This window comes from Cervus elaphus, chromosome 23 (assembly GCF_910594005.1).
Source record: "Cervus elaphus chromosome 23, mCerEla1.1, whole genome shotgun sequence".
Taxonomy (NCBI): domain Eukaryota; kingdom Metazoa; phylum Chordata; class Mammalia; order Artiodactyla; family Cervidae; genus Cervus; species Cervus elaphus.
Genome location: NC_057837.1, coordinates 51,110,193 through 51,123,245, shown reverse-complemented (window position 1 = coordinate 51,123,245; position 13,053 = coordinate 51,110,193). Strand labels below are relative to the sequence as shown.

The 13,053-nt window shown below is 38.1% G+C and overlaps 1 protein-coding gene across 1 annotated transcript in view; it reads right to left on the bottom strand.

Moving 5' to 3' along the window:
- Window positions 1–13,053, bottom strand: part of RNF24 (ring finger protein 24) — a 105,379-nt gene that overhangs the window by 33,502 nt on the left and 58,824 nt on the right. The window contains exon 2 of the mRNA XM_043884552.1: window positions 9,350–9,499. Coding sequence (XP_043740487.1) covers window positions 9,350–9,492 — 143 coding nt within the window. The 5' untranslated portion in view covers window positions 9,493–9,499. The remainder of the gene's footprint in view (window positions 1–9,349; window positions 9,500–13,053) is intronic.

The following is a 13,053-nucleotide window of genomic DNA, read 5'->3' as shown; positions in this document are numbered from 1 at the left end:
ATTTCCTTTAGGATGGACTGGCTGGATCTCCTTGCTGTCCAAGGGACTCTCAAGAGTCTTCTCCAACACCACAGGTCAAAGGCATCAATTCTTCAGCACTCAGCCTTCTTTACAGTCCAACTCTCAAATCCATACATGACTTCTGGAAAAACCATAGCTTCGACTAGATGGACCTTTGTTGGCAAAGTAATGTCTCTGCTTTTTAATATGCTGTCTAGGTTGGTCATAACTTTTCTTCCAAGGAGCAAGTATCTTTTACATGGCTGCAGTCACCATCTGTAGTGATTTTCAAGCCCCCAAAATAAAGTCTGTCACTATTTCCATTGTTTCCCCATCTATTTACCATGAAATGATGGAACCAGATGCCATGATCTTAGTTTTCTGAATGCTGAGCTTTAAGCCAACTTTTTCACTCTCCTTTCCACTTTCATCAAGAGGCTCTTTAGTTCTTCACTTTCTGCTATAAGGGTGGTGTCATCTGCATATCTGAGGTTATTGATATTTCTCCCAGCAATCTTGATTCCAGCTTGTGCTTCATCCAGCCCAGCATTTCTCATGATGTACTCTGCATATTAGTTAAAAAAGCAGGGTGACAATATACAGCCTTGACGTACTCCTTTCCCTATTTGGAACCAGTCTGTTGTTCCATGTCCAGTTTTAACTGTTGCTTCTTGACCTTCATACAGATTCTCAGGAGGCAGGTCAGGTGGTCTGGTATTCCCATCTCTTTCAGAATTTTCCAGTTTGTTGTGATCCAAAGGCTTTGGCATAGTTATTTGGCCTATAGCCCTTATCTTCATTACCCCCATCATAGTTTGGCCTCAGGTTAAACAAGGGGGAGGGGACACAGCCCTACCCATCAATAGAAAATTGGATTAAAGACTTACTGAACATGGCCCTGCCCATCAGAACAAGACCCAGTTTCCCCCTCAGTTTCTTTCATCAGGAAGCTTCCATAACCCTCTTATCCTTTTCCATCAGAGGGCAGACAGAGTGAAAATCACAGTCACAGAAAACTAACCAATCTGATCACATGGACCACAGCCTTGTCTAACTCAATGAAACTATGAGCCATGCCGTGTATGGCCACCCCAGATGGATGGGTCATGGTGGTGAGTTCTGACAAAACATTGTCACCAAGGTGAGGAAGTCTAAAAGGCTGAATATTAATTCAGGGTCCATTCAGCTGACATTAGGACTCAGGACAGGCATGGGTGTGCATTTGTAATAAACACGAAAGGTAAATATTTAGGGAAGAAATAACAGGATCCATTAGAAGCCTCCACTGTAGGGATGCTAGAATGTTTTGTCAAATCTAAGACACCATTGCCAGTCTGAGGTCATGAAGATTTACCCTTGCTTTCTCCCAAGAGTTTTATTTTTTTAATTAATTAATTAATTTAAAAATTTTGGCTGTGCTGGGTATTACCAAAACAGCTTGGTAATTCATTGCAGTGTGTGGGCTTTCTCTAGTTGCTGTGGAAGGGCTTCTTGTTGCAGTTTGCAGGTTTTTCAAGTTGTTGCATGTGGGCATCTCTTATTGTGAAGCATGGGCTCGAGAGCACGTGGGCTCAGTAGTTGTAGCACGTAGGCTCAGCAGTTGCAGGACACAGGCTCTCTAGTTGCAATACTAGGGTTTAGTTGCCCCTCGGCCTGCGGGATCTTAGTTACCTGACTAGGGATCAAACCAGCGAACACTGCGTTGGAAGGCAGATTCTTAGCCACTGGACCACCAGGGAAGTCCCTCTCACAAGAGTTTGATAGTTTTAGCTCATACTTAGGTTGCTGATCTATTTTTTGAGTTAATTTTTATATAGGAAATGAGACAAGGGTTCAAATGTATTCTTTTGCATGTATTATTCAGTTGGTCCACCATTTGTTGAAGATGATTTGTTGAAGACACTATTCTTTTACCACTGAAGGGGCCTGGCACCCGTATCAAAAATCAACTGGCCATACCATACTACCCAAAGCAATCTACAGATTTAATGTGATCTCTATCAAATACCCATGACACTTAAAATGGGCAGAAGATCTAAATAGACATTCTCCAAAGAAGACACACAGATGGCCAAAAAGCACATGAAAAGATGTTCAACATCACTAATTACCAGAGAAATGCAAATCAAAACTCATACCTGTCAGAATGGCCATCATCAAAAAGTCTGCAAACAATACATGCTAGAGAGGGTATGGAGAAAAGGGAGCCCTCCTGCACTGTTGGTTCAATATAAATTGGTGCAGCCACTATGGAGAACAGTATGGAGATTTATTGAAAAACTAAAAATAGAGCTACCATATGACCCAGCAATCCCACTTCTGGGATACACCCAGACTAAACTATAATTTGAAAAGATACATGCATCCCTGTGTTCAAAGTAGCACTATTTACAATAGCCAAGACATGGAAACAACCTCAGTGTCCATCAGCAGATGAATGGATAAAGATGTGACACATATATATGATGGAATATTTCTCAGCCATTAAAAAAGAATGAAATAGCAGCACTGTTTATAATAGCCAGGACATGGAAGCAACCTAGATGTCCATCGGCAGATGAATGGATAAGAAAGCTGTGGTACATATACACAATGGAATATTACTCAGCCATTAAAAAGAATACATTTGAATCAGTTCTAATGAGGTGGATGAAACTGGAGCCTATTATACGAGTGAAGTAAGTCAGAAAGAAAAACACCAATACAGTATACTAATGCATATATATGGAATCTAGAAAGATGGTAACAATGACCCTATATGTGAGACAGCAACAGAGACACAGATGTATAGAACAGTCTCTTGGACTCTGTGGGAGAAGGCAAGGGTGGGATGATTTGAGAGATTAGCATTGAAACATGTATATTATCATATGTGAAACAGATCGCCAGTCCAGGTTTGATGCATGAGACAAGGTGCTCAGGGCGGGTGCACTGGGATGACCCTGAGGGACGGGATGGGGAGGGAATTGGGAGGGGGGTTCAGGATGGGGAACATATGTACACACATGGCTGATTCATGTCAATGTGTGGCAAAATCCACTACAATATTGTAAAGTAATTAGCCTCCAATTAAATAAATTAAAAAAAAAGAGAATGAAATAATGCCATTTGGATGAACCCAGAGATTATCATACAAAGTATGATAGTAAATCAGATAGCAGTTAGCAGATGCCAACTATTATACATAGTATAGGAGGTGGAGTGGTAAAGAATCCACCTGTCAATGCAGTAGGCACAAGAGACACAGGTTTGATCCTTGGGTTGGGAAGATTCCCTGGAGTAGGAAATGGCAACCCACTCCAGTACTCTTGCCTGGAAAAGTCCATGGAAAGAGGAGCCTGGCAGGCTACAGTTCACAGGGTCGCACAGAGTCAGACACAGCTGAGAAACTGAGCACAACAACAGCAACATGGATAAACAACAGGGTCCTACTGTGTAGCACAGGGAACTATATTCAATATCCTGTGATAAACCATAATGGAAAAAAATGTATATATTGGGACTTTTCTAGTGGTCCAGTGGCTAAGACTCTATGCTCCCAATGCAGGGGTCCCAGCTTCAATCCCTGGTCAGGAAACTAGATCTTGCATGCTGTATTGAAGATCAAAGAACCTACATGCTGCAACTAAGACCTGGCACAGCCAAATAAATAAATATTAAAAAAAATATGTATAACTGAGTCATTTTGCTGTACAGCAGAAATTAATACAACATTTTAAATCAACTATTTCCATTAAAAAAAAAAACCTATATGGAGAGCCACAACCCACCCCCCCCCAAAAAAAAAAACCACCAAAACATCAATTCATCATTGATGTTTGGATTTACTTCAGGACTCTCAATTCTATTTTACTGATTTGTATGTTCATTCTTAATGCTGGTACCGCATTTGATTACTGTAGCTTAAAGTAGTTTTGAAATTGGGAAGTATGAGTCTTCCTGCCTTTTTTCTTTTTCAATATATATTTATATGTTTTGGCTATTTGGGGCCCCCTGCAGTTATAAATGAACTGTTATTTTTCAGTTGCTTAATTGTGTCCAACTCTTTGCGCCCCATGGACTGCAGCACAGCAGGCTTCCTTGTCCTTTTCTGTCTCCCAGAGTTTGCTCAAACTCATGTCCATTGAGACAGTGATGCCATCCAACTATCTTATCCTGTCATCCCCTTCTCCTCCTACCCTCAATGTTTCCCAACATCAGGGTCTTTTCCAATAGTTGACTCTTTGCATTATGTGGCCAAATACTGGAGCTTTAACTTCAGCATCAGTCCTTCCAATTCAGGATTGATTTCCTTTAAGATTGACTGGTTTGATCTCCTTGCAGTCCAAGGGACTCTCAAAGAGTCTTCTCCAGCACCACAATTCGAAAGCATCAATTCTTCGGTGCTCAGCTTTCTTTACAGTTCAACTCTCACATCCATACCTGACTACTGGAAAAACCACAGCTTCGACTATACGAACCTTTGTTGGCAGACTGATGCAAATTGATGTCTCTGCTTTTGAATATGCGATCTAGGTTTGCCAGAGCTTTCCCTCCAAGGAGCAAACATCTTTTTTTTTTTTTTTTTAGTTCTACCAGTTTATTGCTACCAACCGATCTCCCTCCACCCTCGTGCACACATGCTCAGTCATGTAACCCCATGGACTGCAGCCTGCCAGGCTCCTCTGTCCATGAACTTTTCCAGGCAAGAACACTGGAGTGGGTTGCCATTTCCTTCTCCAAGGAGCAAATGTCTTAATTTCACAATTGCAGTCACCGTCTGCAATGATTTTGGAGCCCGAGAAAATAAAGTCTGTCACTGTTTCCATTGTTTCTCCATCTATTTGCCATGAAATGATGGGACTGGATGCCATGATCTTTGTTTTTTGAATGTTGACTTTTAAGCCAGCCTTTTCACTCTCCTCTTTCACCTTCACCAAGAGGCTCTTTAGTTTCTCTTCACTTTTTACTATAAGGGTGGTGTCATCTGCATATCTGAGGTTATTGATATTTCTTCTAGCAATCTTGATTCCAGCATATGCTTCATCCAGCCCAGCATTTCGCATGATGTACTCTGCATATAAGTTAAAATTAAATAAGCATGGCAACAATATACAGCTATGATGTACTCTTTTCCCAATTTTGAACCAGTCCTGTTGCTTCTTGATCTGTATACAGGTTTCTCAGCAGGCAGGTAAGGTGGTCTGGTATTTGTTCACAGTAAAGTTTCCTAAGGCCCCCTTAACTTCACACTCCAGAATGTCTGGCTGTAGGTGAGTGATCACATGATTGTGGTTATCTGGGTCATTAAGACCTCCGAAGATCAGTTTTTCCATTTCTGTATCAAAGGTTATTGGAATTTTGAATCTTTGTGCTGAATCTGTTGATTGCTTTGAGGAATATTGTCATATTAATAATATTAAGTCTTCCAGTTCCTGAAATCTTTCCATTAATTTAGGTTTTCTTTATTTCTGCAATATTTTATAGTTCTCAGTGTATAAGCTTTTCACCTCCTTGGTTAAACTTATTTCCTAGGATTTTAATTCTTTTGGATGCTACTGTAAATGTTTCATCTATTTCCTTTTCAGATTGTCCCTTGCTGGTGAACAGAAATATAACTGATTTTTTTGGTCTTACTTCTATATTCTCAAAGTTTGCTTGTCTGTTAGTCCTAGATTTTTTTTTTGCGTGTGTATATATTCTATGGGATTGTCTATATATAGAATCAGGTCATCTTCAAAAACAGATAGTTTTACTTCTTTCTTTCCAATTGAATACCCTCTATTTCTTTGTCTTGTCTAAATCTTCTGGCTAGAACTTCTAGTACAATGTTGAACAGTAATGGGGAAAGTGAGCCTCTTTTTTTTTTTTTTTAATGAATATCCATGCTTTAATTTTTTTTTTACTGTTTCTGTTGAGAAATCAGATCCTTTTTTTTTTTTTTTTTTAAATACACAATGACAGGTATCTACCATTATGCAGTGCTTAGTCACTCAGTTGTGTCTGACTCTTTGCAACCCCATGGACTATAGCCTGCCAGGCTCCTCTGTCCATGGGGATTCTCCAGGCAAGAATACTGGGGTGGGTTGCCATGCCCTTCTCCAGGGGATCTTCCCAACCCAGGGATTGAACCCAGGTCTCTAGCATTGCAGGCGGATTCTTTACCATTTGAGCTACCAGGGAAACTCAATGGAGTGAACTAGCCAACCATGAATGAGATGGAAGAAAGAGAAGGAATGCTCCTGAGAAACTGTAATAACTACTTCACCAAACAGTTATTCAACAAGGTCTGAGATGCTTCCCAAATGAGAACTACTCAGGTAACAATGACTCAATTTGTCAAGGAACAGAGTATGATCACTACTACAAATCTATTAAGATCCAATCCTGTTATGTTTAAGCTAAACATAACATTTGCTATGTTTAACATAATACTATCCCCAAAGCACTATCAGTCCTCCATCATACTCTGGGTGTGCTCAGTTGTGTGCAACTCTGCGATCCCATGGACTGTAGCCCATCAAGCTCCTCTGTCTGTGGAATTTTCCAGACAAGAATACTGGAGTGGGTTGCTATTTACTACTCCAATCATACTCTTATTAGGATGGAAATAATCAGAAAAAGCTGAATAAGAAAAAAAAAAAAAGAGAGAGAAAGCTGATTTACTCTGTCATAGAAAAACAAAGTAACCAAAGTCATAGCAGTTACATGCATACATATATATGTATAACAATCACTGTGCTGTACACCTGAAACTAACATGACACTGTTAAACAACTATATCCAATATAAAATAAAAAATTTAATAAATAAATAAAACATACATGCTTTTACTGGATATGCTAGAAATACTCCTTATGGATAACAAAATGAAGATGTCCTACACCATGCAAATGAAATCCACCATTATAGTAACATATAAAATAGTCTCACTGACCTACACATTCTTTTGCTTCACCTGTTCATCCCTCCCTCTCCCCTAGCTCCTGGCATCAAGTGATCTTTTTACTGTCTCCATAGTTTTGCCTTTTTCAGTATGTCATATAGTTAGAATCATATAGTATGTAGCCTTTTCAAATTGGCTTCTTTCACTTAGAAATATGTGTTTAAGATCCCTCTATGTCTTTTCAAGGAATCGGGTGGAGAGGGAGGTGGGAGGGGGGATCGGGATGGGGAATAAGTGTAAATCTATGGCTGATTCATATCAATGTATGACAAAACCCACTGAAATGTTGTGAAGTAATTAGCCTCCAACTAATAAAAAAATTCAAAAAAAAAAAAAGGCACAGCTCTCTTCAGTTCAGTACATTAATTTAGCTCAAGTAGGTTAACATCCTAGTTTAAATAAATGTGTTAGCAGAGAAAAATTACCTTCTAATTTCATTTTTATAAAAATTTTGCTGCACTAGATGCCATACTGAAATAAAATATTTTTTATGTTTTTAGAATGCTGAACTGAACAGGCCTGAAAAAAAAAAAAAAAAAAGTACATCGTTAACCAAAAAAAAAAAAAAAAAGATCCCTCTATGTCTTTTCAATGCTAGATATAACTCATTTACTTTCAGTGCTGAATAACACTCTATTATCTAGATCACTACAATTCATTCATTCAATGAAAGATATCTTGGTTGCTTCCAAGTTTTGGTAATTATGGGTACAGCTTCTTTCTACAAACATCAGTGTGCTGGTTTTTGTGAGGATGTAAGTTTTTAAATATTTCAGATATGCCATGTAGCAAAATTCTCTTTTTACAGAAATTCATTTCTCTCTCTGTGTGTATATGTGTGCATGCATGCATGTGTGTAATGTTTTCTCTTAGTCATGGATTGTCAGCCATTTTACAAGAAAACACTCCCCTCCAAAAGCCCATTTTTCTGTGGTTTGTTGAACTTCTTTATTATTATTATTTTTTAAAATTTTATTTATTTATTTTTGGCTGTGCTGGGTTTTTGTTGTTGCGTGGGCTTTTCTCTAGCTGTGAGCAGGGGCTACTCTCAAACTGCAGTGCATGCGCTTCTTACTGCAGTGGCTTCTATTGCTGTGGAGCATGGGCTCTAGAGTGTGCAGGCTTCAGCAGTTGCAATTCCCAGGCTCTAGAGCACAGGCTCAACAGTGTGGCTCATGGGCTTAGTTGCTTCATGGTATATGGGATCTTCCTGGACAAGGCTGGATTATGTATCACTGAGCCACCAGAGAAGCCTTAAGTAATATTTTAGATTGCACTATTTTGTCTTGCATTTGCTATGGCAGATGCATTTAACAGAAATATCTTTTTGCTATTCCAGGAAACATTCTAGTAATAATAAATTGTGACTTATTTAGCCATTCCCTTCTCTAGGGGATCTTTTCGACCCAGGGATTGAAACTGGGTCACCTGCATTGCAGGCAGATTTTTTACCATCTGAGCCACCAGGGAAGCTTGAAAGGAGGTAAGAATGGGGAATATTTTGTTTTCCTTAAGTATTGGGTTGGCCAAATAGTTCGTTTGTTTTTTTCTGTAGCAACTTATGGGCAAACCTGAATGAACTTTTTGGCCAACCTAACAGCTTGCCATCTGTTACTAAAAGAAAAGTAAAGTAGGTTCTCGTCTTCATTAAAAAATTCCAGGCTCAAAAACGTTTTAATATTGTAAATCAACTGTACTTCAATAGAAAAGTTTTAGAATATCCTCAGTGTACAAATCTGTCCTTTGAGTGTGATTATGAAATTCTGAAGTGGTTATTTTGGAAATGAAGTCTGAAAAATATGATTTATTTTTATTTTTTTAAGTGGTTAAGAGCACATGCTCTAAGGTCAGACACAACTAGCTTTGGGTCCCAAGTCTAACCAATTTTCATCTGTGTGACTATAGGGAAATTATTTAACTTCTGAAAAATAAAGATAATAAGGTTACCTTGTTTAATTGCAGTGCACACACAGCACAGGGTCTGGCACACAGTAAGTACCTAATAAATATTGATTCCTAAAGTGTATCGAAGTGGTAAAGAATCTGTCTGCCAAGCAGGAGATGAGGGTTCAATCCCTGGGCTGGGAAGATCCTCTGGAGAAAGAAATGGCAACCCAATCCAGTACTCTTGCCTGGGAAATCCCATGGACAGAGGAGTCTTGCAGGCTACTGTCCAGGGGGTCGCAAAGAGTCAAACATGGCTTAGTGACTAATAAAAATTCATAAATATTATATCTATAAATATAATATTAAAGAGAATGAGCTAGTTGTGGAGGATTTGTGAGAATGAATGAATCATGGACCCACCTTAATTTTAGAACATTTGTTAATTACCATAGGTTTAAAACACTTTAAGGGCAGAAAGCTGATTTATTATTGACTGCTTAACATATATTAAAGCAACATAGAATGAAAATTGATTACCTAATCAAGTAGCAACAGAAGAGTAAACTAAGGATGAAGACAAATATAGCAGTGCCGAAAACCACAATATATATGTTGAGTGGCAGGTTCTGGAATCCAATATTAGGCATCCTGAAGTTGTAATGTGGGAAGTCCGAGCTCATGGATGAACTGTGGGGAAACAAAAGAATGAGAAAAAATTAGGTTATAAACACTAAAAACCATGATTACATTATTTTGTATAATACATGTATAGAGGAAAAATTTTTAATAAGGCTTGATCCCATTTAAAACAAATATGACAGATGAGGGTTAATATCCTTGCTATTAATTCATTTATCACACCACAAATACTTATTTAGTACTTACTATGTATCTGGCACTATTCCAGAAGCTTGTGATCCTACCTAAAACACTTTACAAAAAGGTATTCACAGAGAGGTACTTCACTGAAATAAAGGCAATAATCAATAAATACATGAAAATGTTCACCTCAAAGAAGTGGAAAGGGAAATAAAAGAAGTTTAAAGATTTTTAAAAACTCTTGAGCTTTTAAAGTAATAATATTTATAATGCTAAAATACTGGAAATAACTTACTGTCTCACAAGAAGATAATGATTAAATAATTATATAGAGTCATATGTTATAATATTATTTGGCCATGAAAACCTGTTTTCATTAACTTTTAAATTTTAATAAAGATATGCAGGAAAAATTAAGCAATATATAAATTGTATACAAAATATGATCCCAATTTGGTGGATTATATATGTAAATACATGTGTATATATAGGTGTGGACATGTGTGGCAGAAAAAAGCCTTAAAGCCAACACAGCAAAATGTTTTTTTAATTTGTTTTTTTCTCTTAATATTTATATTTTATTGAAGTATAGTTGATTTACAATGTTTCAAATGCACAGCAAGGTGAATATACACATACATTATTTTTGAAACTATTTTCATGATAGTTTGAAAATAATTTCAAAATAGATCTTGAAACTATTACAAGATATTGACTATACTTCTCTGTGCTAATACAGTGAACCTCTGTTGCTTGTTGCATATCTTTTTTTAAAAATTTGAAATCTAGCACTCTATTCATAGTAAGTCAGATAGGTGGAATCAAAATGTCATACATTTTTTAGTTAGGCAAAAATTCATAAGTTTTCTAAAATATATATATTATGCATATTATTTATATATAGTATGCAAAAGCTTTTATGCTACCTTTGATAAAGCCTTGAGAAAGAACAACAACAAAAAAAGAGATGGAGAAATTGAAAAACATAAACTAAATGAAATGGGAGCACTGAATATGACATAGAAAAAGTAAAACAAACTAGATAAAAGTAAAAGATCATCATATAATTCAGTTGTTTTTAAACATGGATGCTCATTAGAAACATATCTAGAGCTCTGGTGAAAAAAAAGCAATACTTTGGCACTTGCATTTTTCAAAAAATTCCTAGATAATTCAGATATGCATCTGGATTTTAAAAAGTGATTGCAGGTATTTCTATTACATGGTAATTTTGGTGATATAGAGTTCTGTTATTTTTTTGTTGACCAATCATGATACAATGGTATTAAGTGAATAATAGTTACATAATCACAATAGTAAAAGATGTTTATTAGTTTTCACAATCAATATCCAGAAAAAAAAAGATGATTATAATTGTAAGCCATAATGGGAACATGATTAACCTAATATAAAATAATTACATACAATTTGGAGGGTTAAGCAAAATGATGTGCTAAGTGGAAGTGCATACACGAACATGTTTTCATCCACCCAGCCAGTCTATGTCTTTTGATTGGTGCATTTAATCCATTTATATTTAAGGTAATTATTGATATATATGATCCTATTCAGCTCAGTTCAGTTCAGTTCAGTGGCTCAGTCGTGTCCAACTCTTTGCGACTCCGTGAATCGCAGCACGCCAGGCTTCCCTGTCCATCACCAACTCCCGGAGTCCACTCAAACTCATGTCCATTGAGTCGGTGATGCCATCCAACCATCTCATCCTTGGTCATCCCCTTCTCCTCCTGCCCCCAATCCCTCCCAGCATCAGGGTCTTTTCCAATGAGTCAACTCTTCGCATGAGGTGGCCAAAGTACTGGAGTTTCAGCTTCAGTATCAGTCCTTCCAGTGAACACCCAGGACTGACCTCCTTTAGGATGGACTGGTTGGATCTCCTTGCAGTCCAAGGGACTCTCAAGAGTCTTCTCCAACACCACAGTTCAAAAGCATCGATTTTTTGGTGCTTAGCTTTCTTCACAGTCCAACTCTCACATCCATACATGACCACTGGAAAAGCCATAGCCTTGATTAGATGGACCTTTGTTGGCAAAGTAATGTCTCTGCTTTTTAATATGCTATCTAGGTTGGTCATAACTTTCCTTCCAAGGAGTAAGCGTCTTTTAATTTCATGGCTGCAATGATCCTATTACCATTTTCTTAACTGTTTTGGGTTTATTTTCTGTAGGTCTTTTCCTTCTCTTGTGTTTCCTGCTTAGAGAAATTAATTTAGCATTCGTTGTAAAGCTGGTTTGGTGGTGCTGGATTCTCTTAACTTTGGCTTGTCTGGAAAACTTTTGATTTCTTCATCTAACCTGAAGGAGAATCTTGCTGGGTAAAGTATTCCTGGTTATAGGTTCTTCCTTTTTATCACTTTAAATATATCGTGCCATTCCCTTCTGGCTTGTAGAGTTTCAGTTGAGAAATCAGCTGATAGCCTGATGGGAATTCTCTTGTTGCTTTTAATATTTTATCTTTGTTTTAAATTTTTGTCAGTTTGATTACCATGTGTCTTGGTGTGTTCCTCCTTGGGTTTATCCTGCCTGGACTCCCTGTGCTGCCTGGACTTGGTTGACAATTTCCTTTCCCATGTTAGGGAAGTTTTCAGCTGTTATCTCTTCAAATATTTTCTCAGGTCCTTTCTTTCTTCTCCTTCTGGGACCCTACAGTGTGAATGTTGCGGCATTTAATGTTGCCCCAGAGGTCTCCTAGGCTGTCTTCATTTCTTTTCATTCTTTTTTCTATATTCTGTTCTGCAGCACTGATTTCTACCATTCTGTCCTCCAGGTCACTTATCTGCTCTTCTGACTCAGCTATTCTGCTATTGATTCTTTCCACTGTATTATTCACCTTTGTTCTTTAGTTTTTCTAGGTCTTTGGTAAACATTTCTTGCATCTTCTTAATTATTTTTCTGAGATCCTGGATCATCTTCATTATCATTATTCTGAATTCTTTTTCTGGAAGTTGCCTATCTCCACTTCATTTAATTGTTTTTCTGGGGTTTTATCTTATCCCTTCTTCTGGGACATAACTTTCTGCTTTTTCATCCTGATTAACTTTCTGTAATATGATTTTTGTTTAAGCCACTGTGGGACTGTGGTTCTTGCTTCTTCTGTCTGCCCCCTGATGGAGGAGACTGAGAGACTTGTGTAAGCTTCCTGACAGGAGAGACTGGAGGTGGGAAAAACCGAGTCTTGCTCTGGTGGGCAGGGCCTCCCTCAGTAAAACTTTAATCCAATTATCTGCTGATGGGGTGGGGCTGCACTCCTTCCCTGGTAGTTGTCTGGCCTGAGGTGACCCAGCCCTTGGGCCTACAGGCTTTATGGTAGGGTTTATGGCGACCTCCAAGAGGGCTTACGCCAAGGGGGGCCTTCCCGCCCCAATGCTGCTAGTGCCCCTGTTCCTGTGGTGAGCCCCTGCTGAC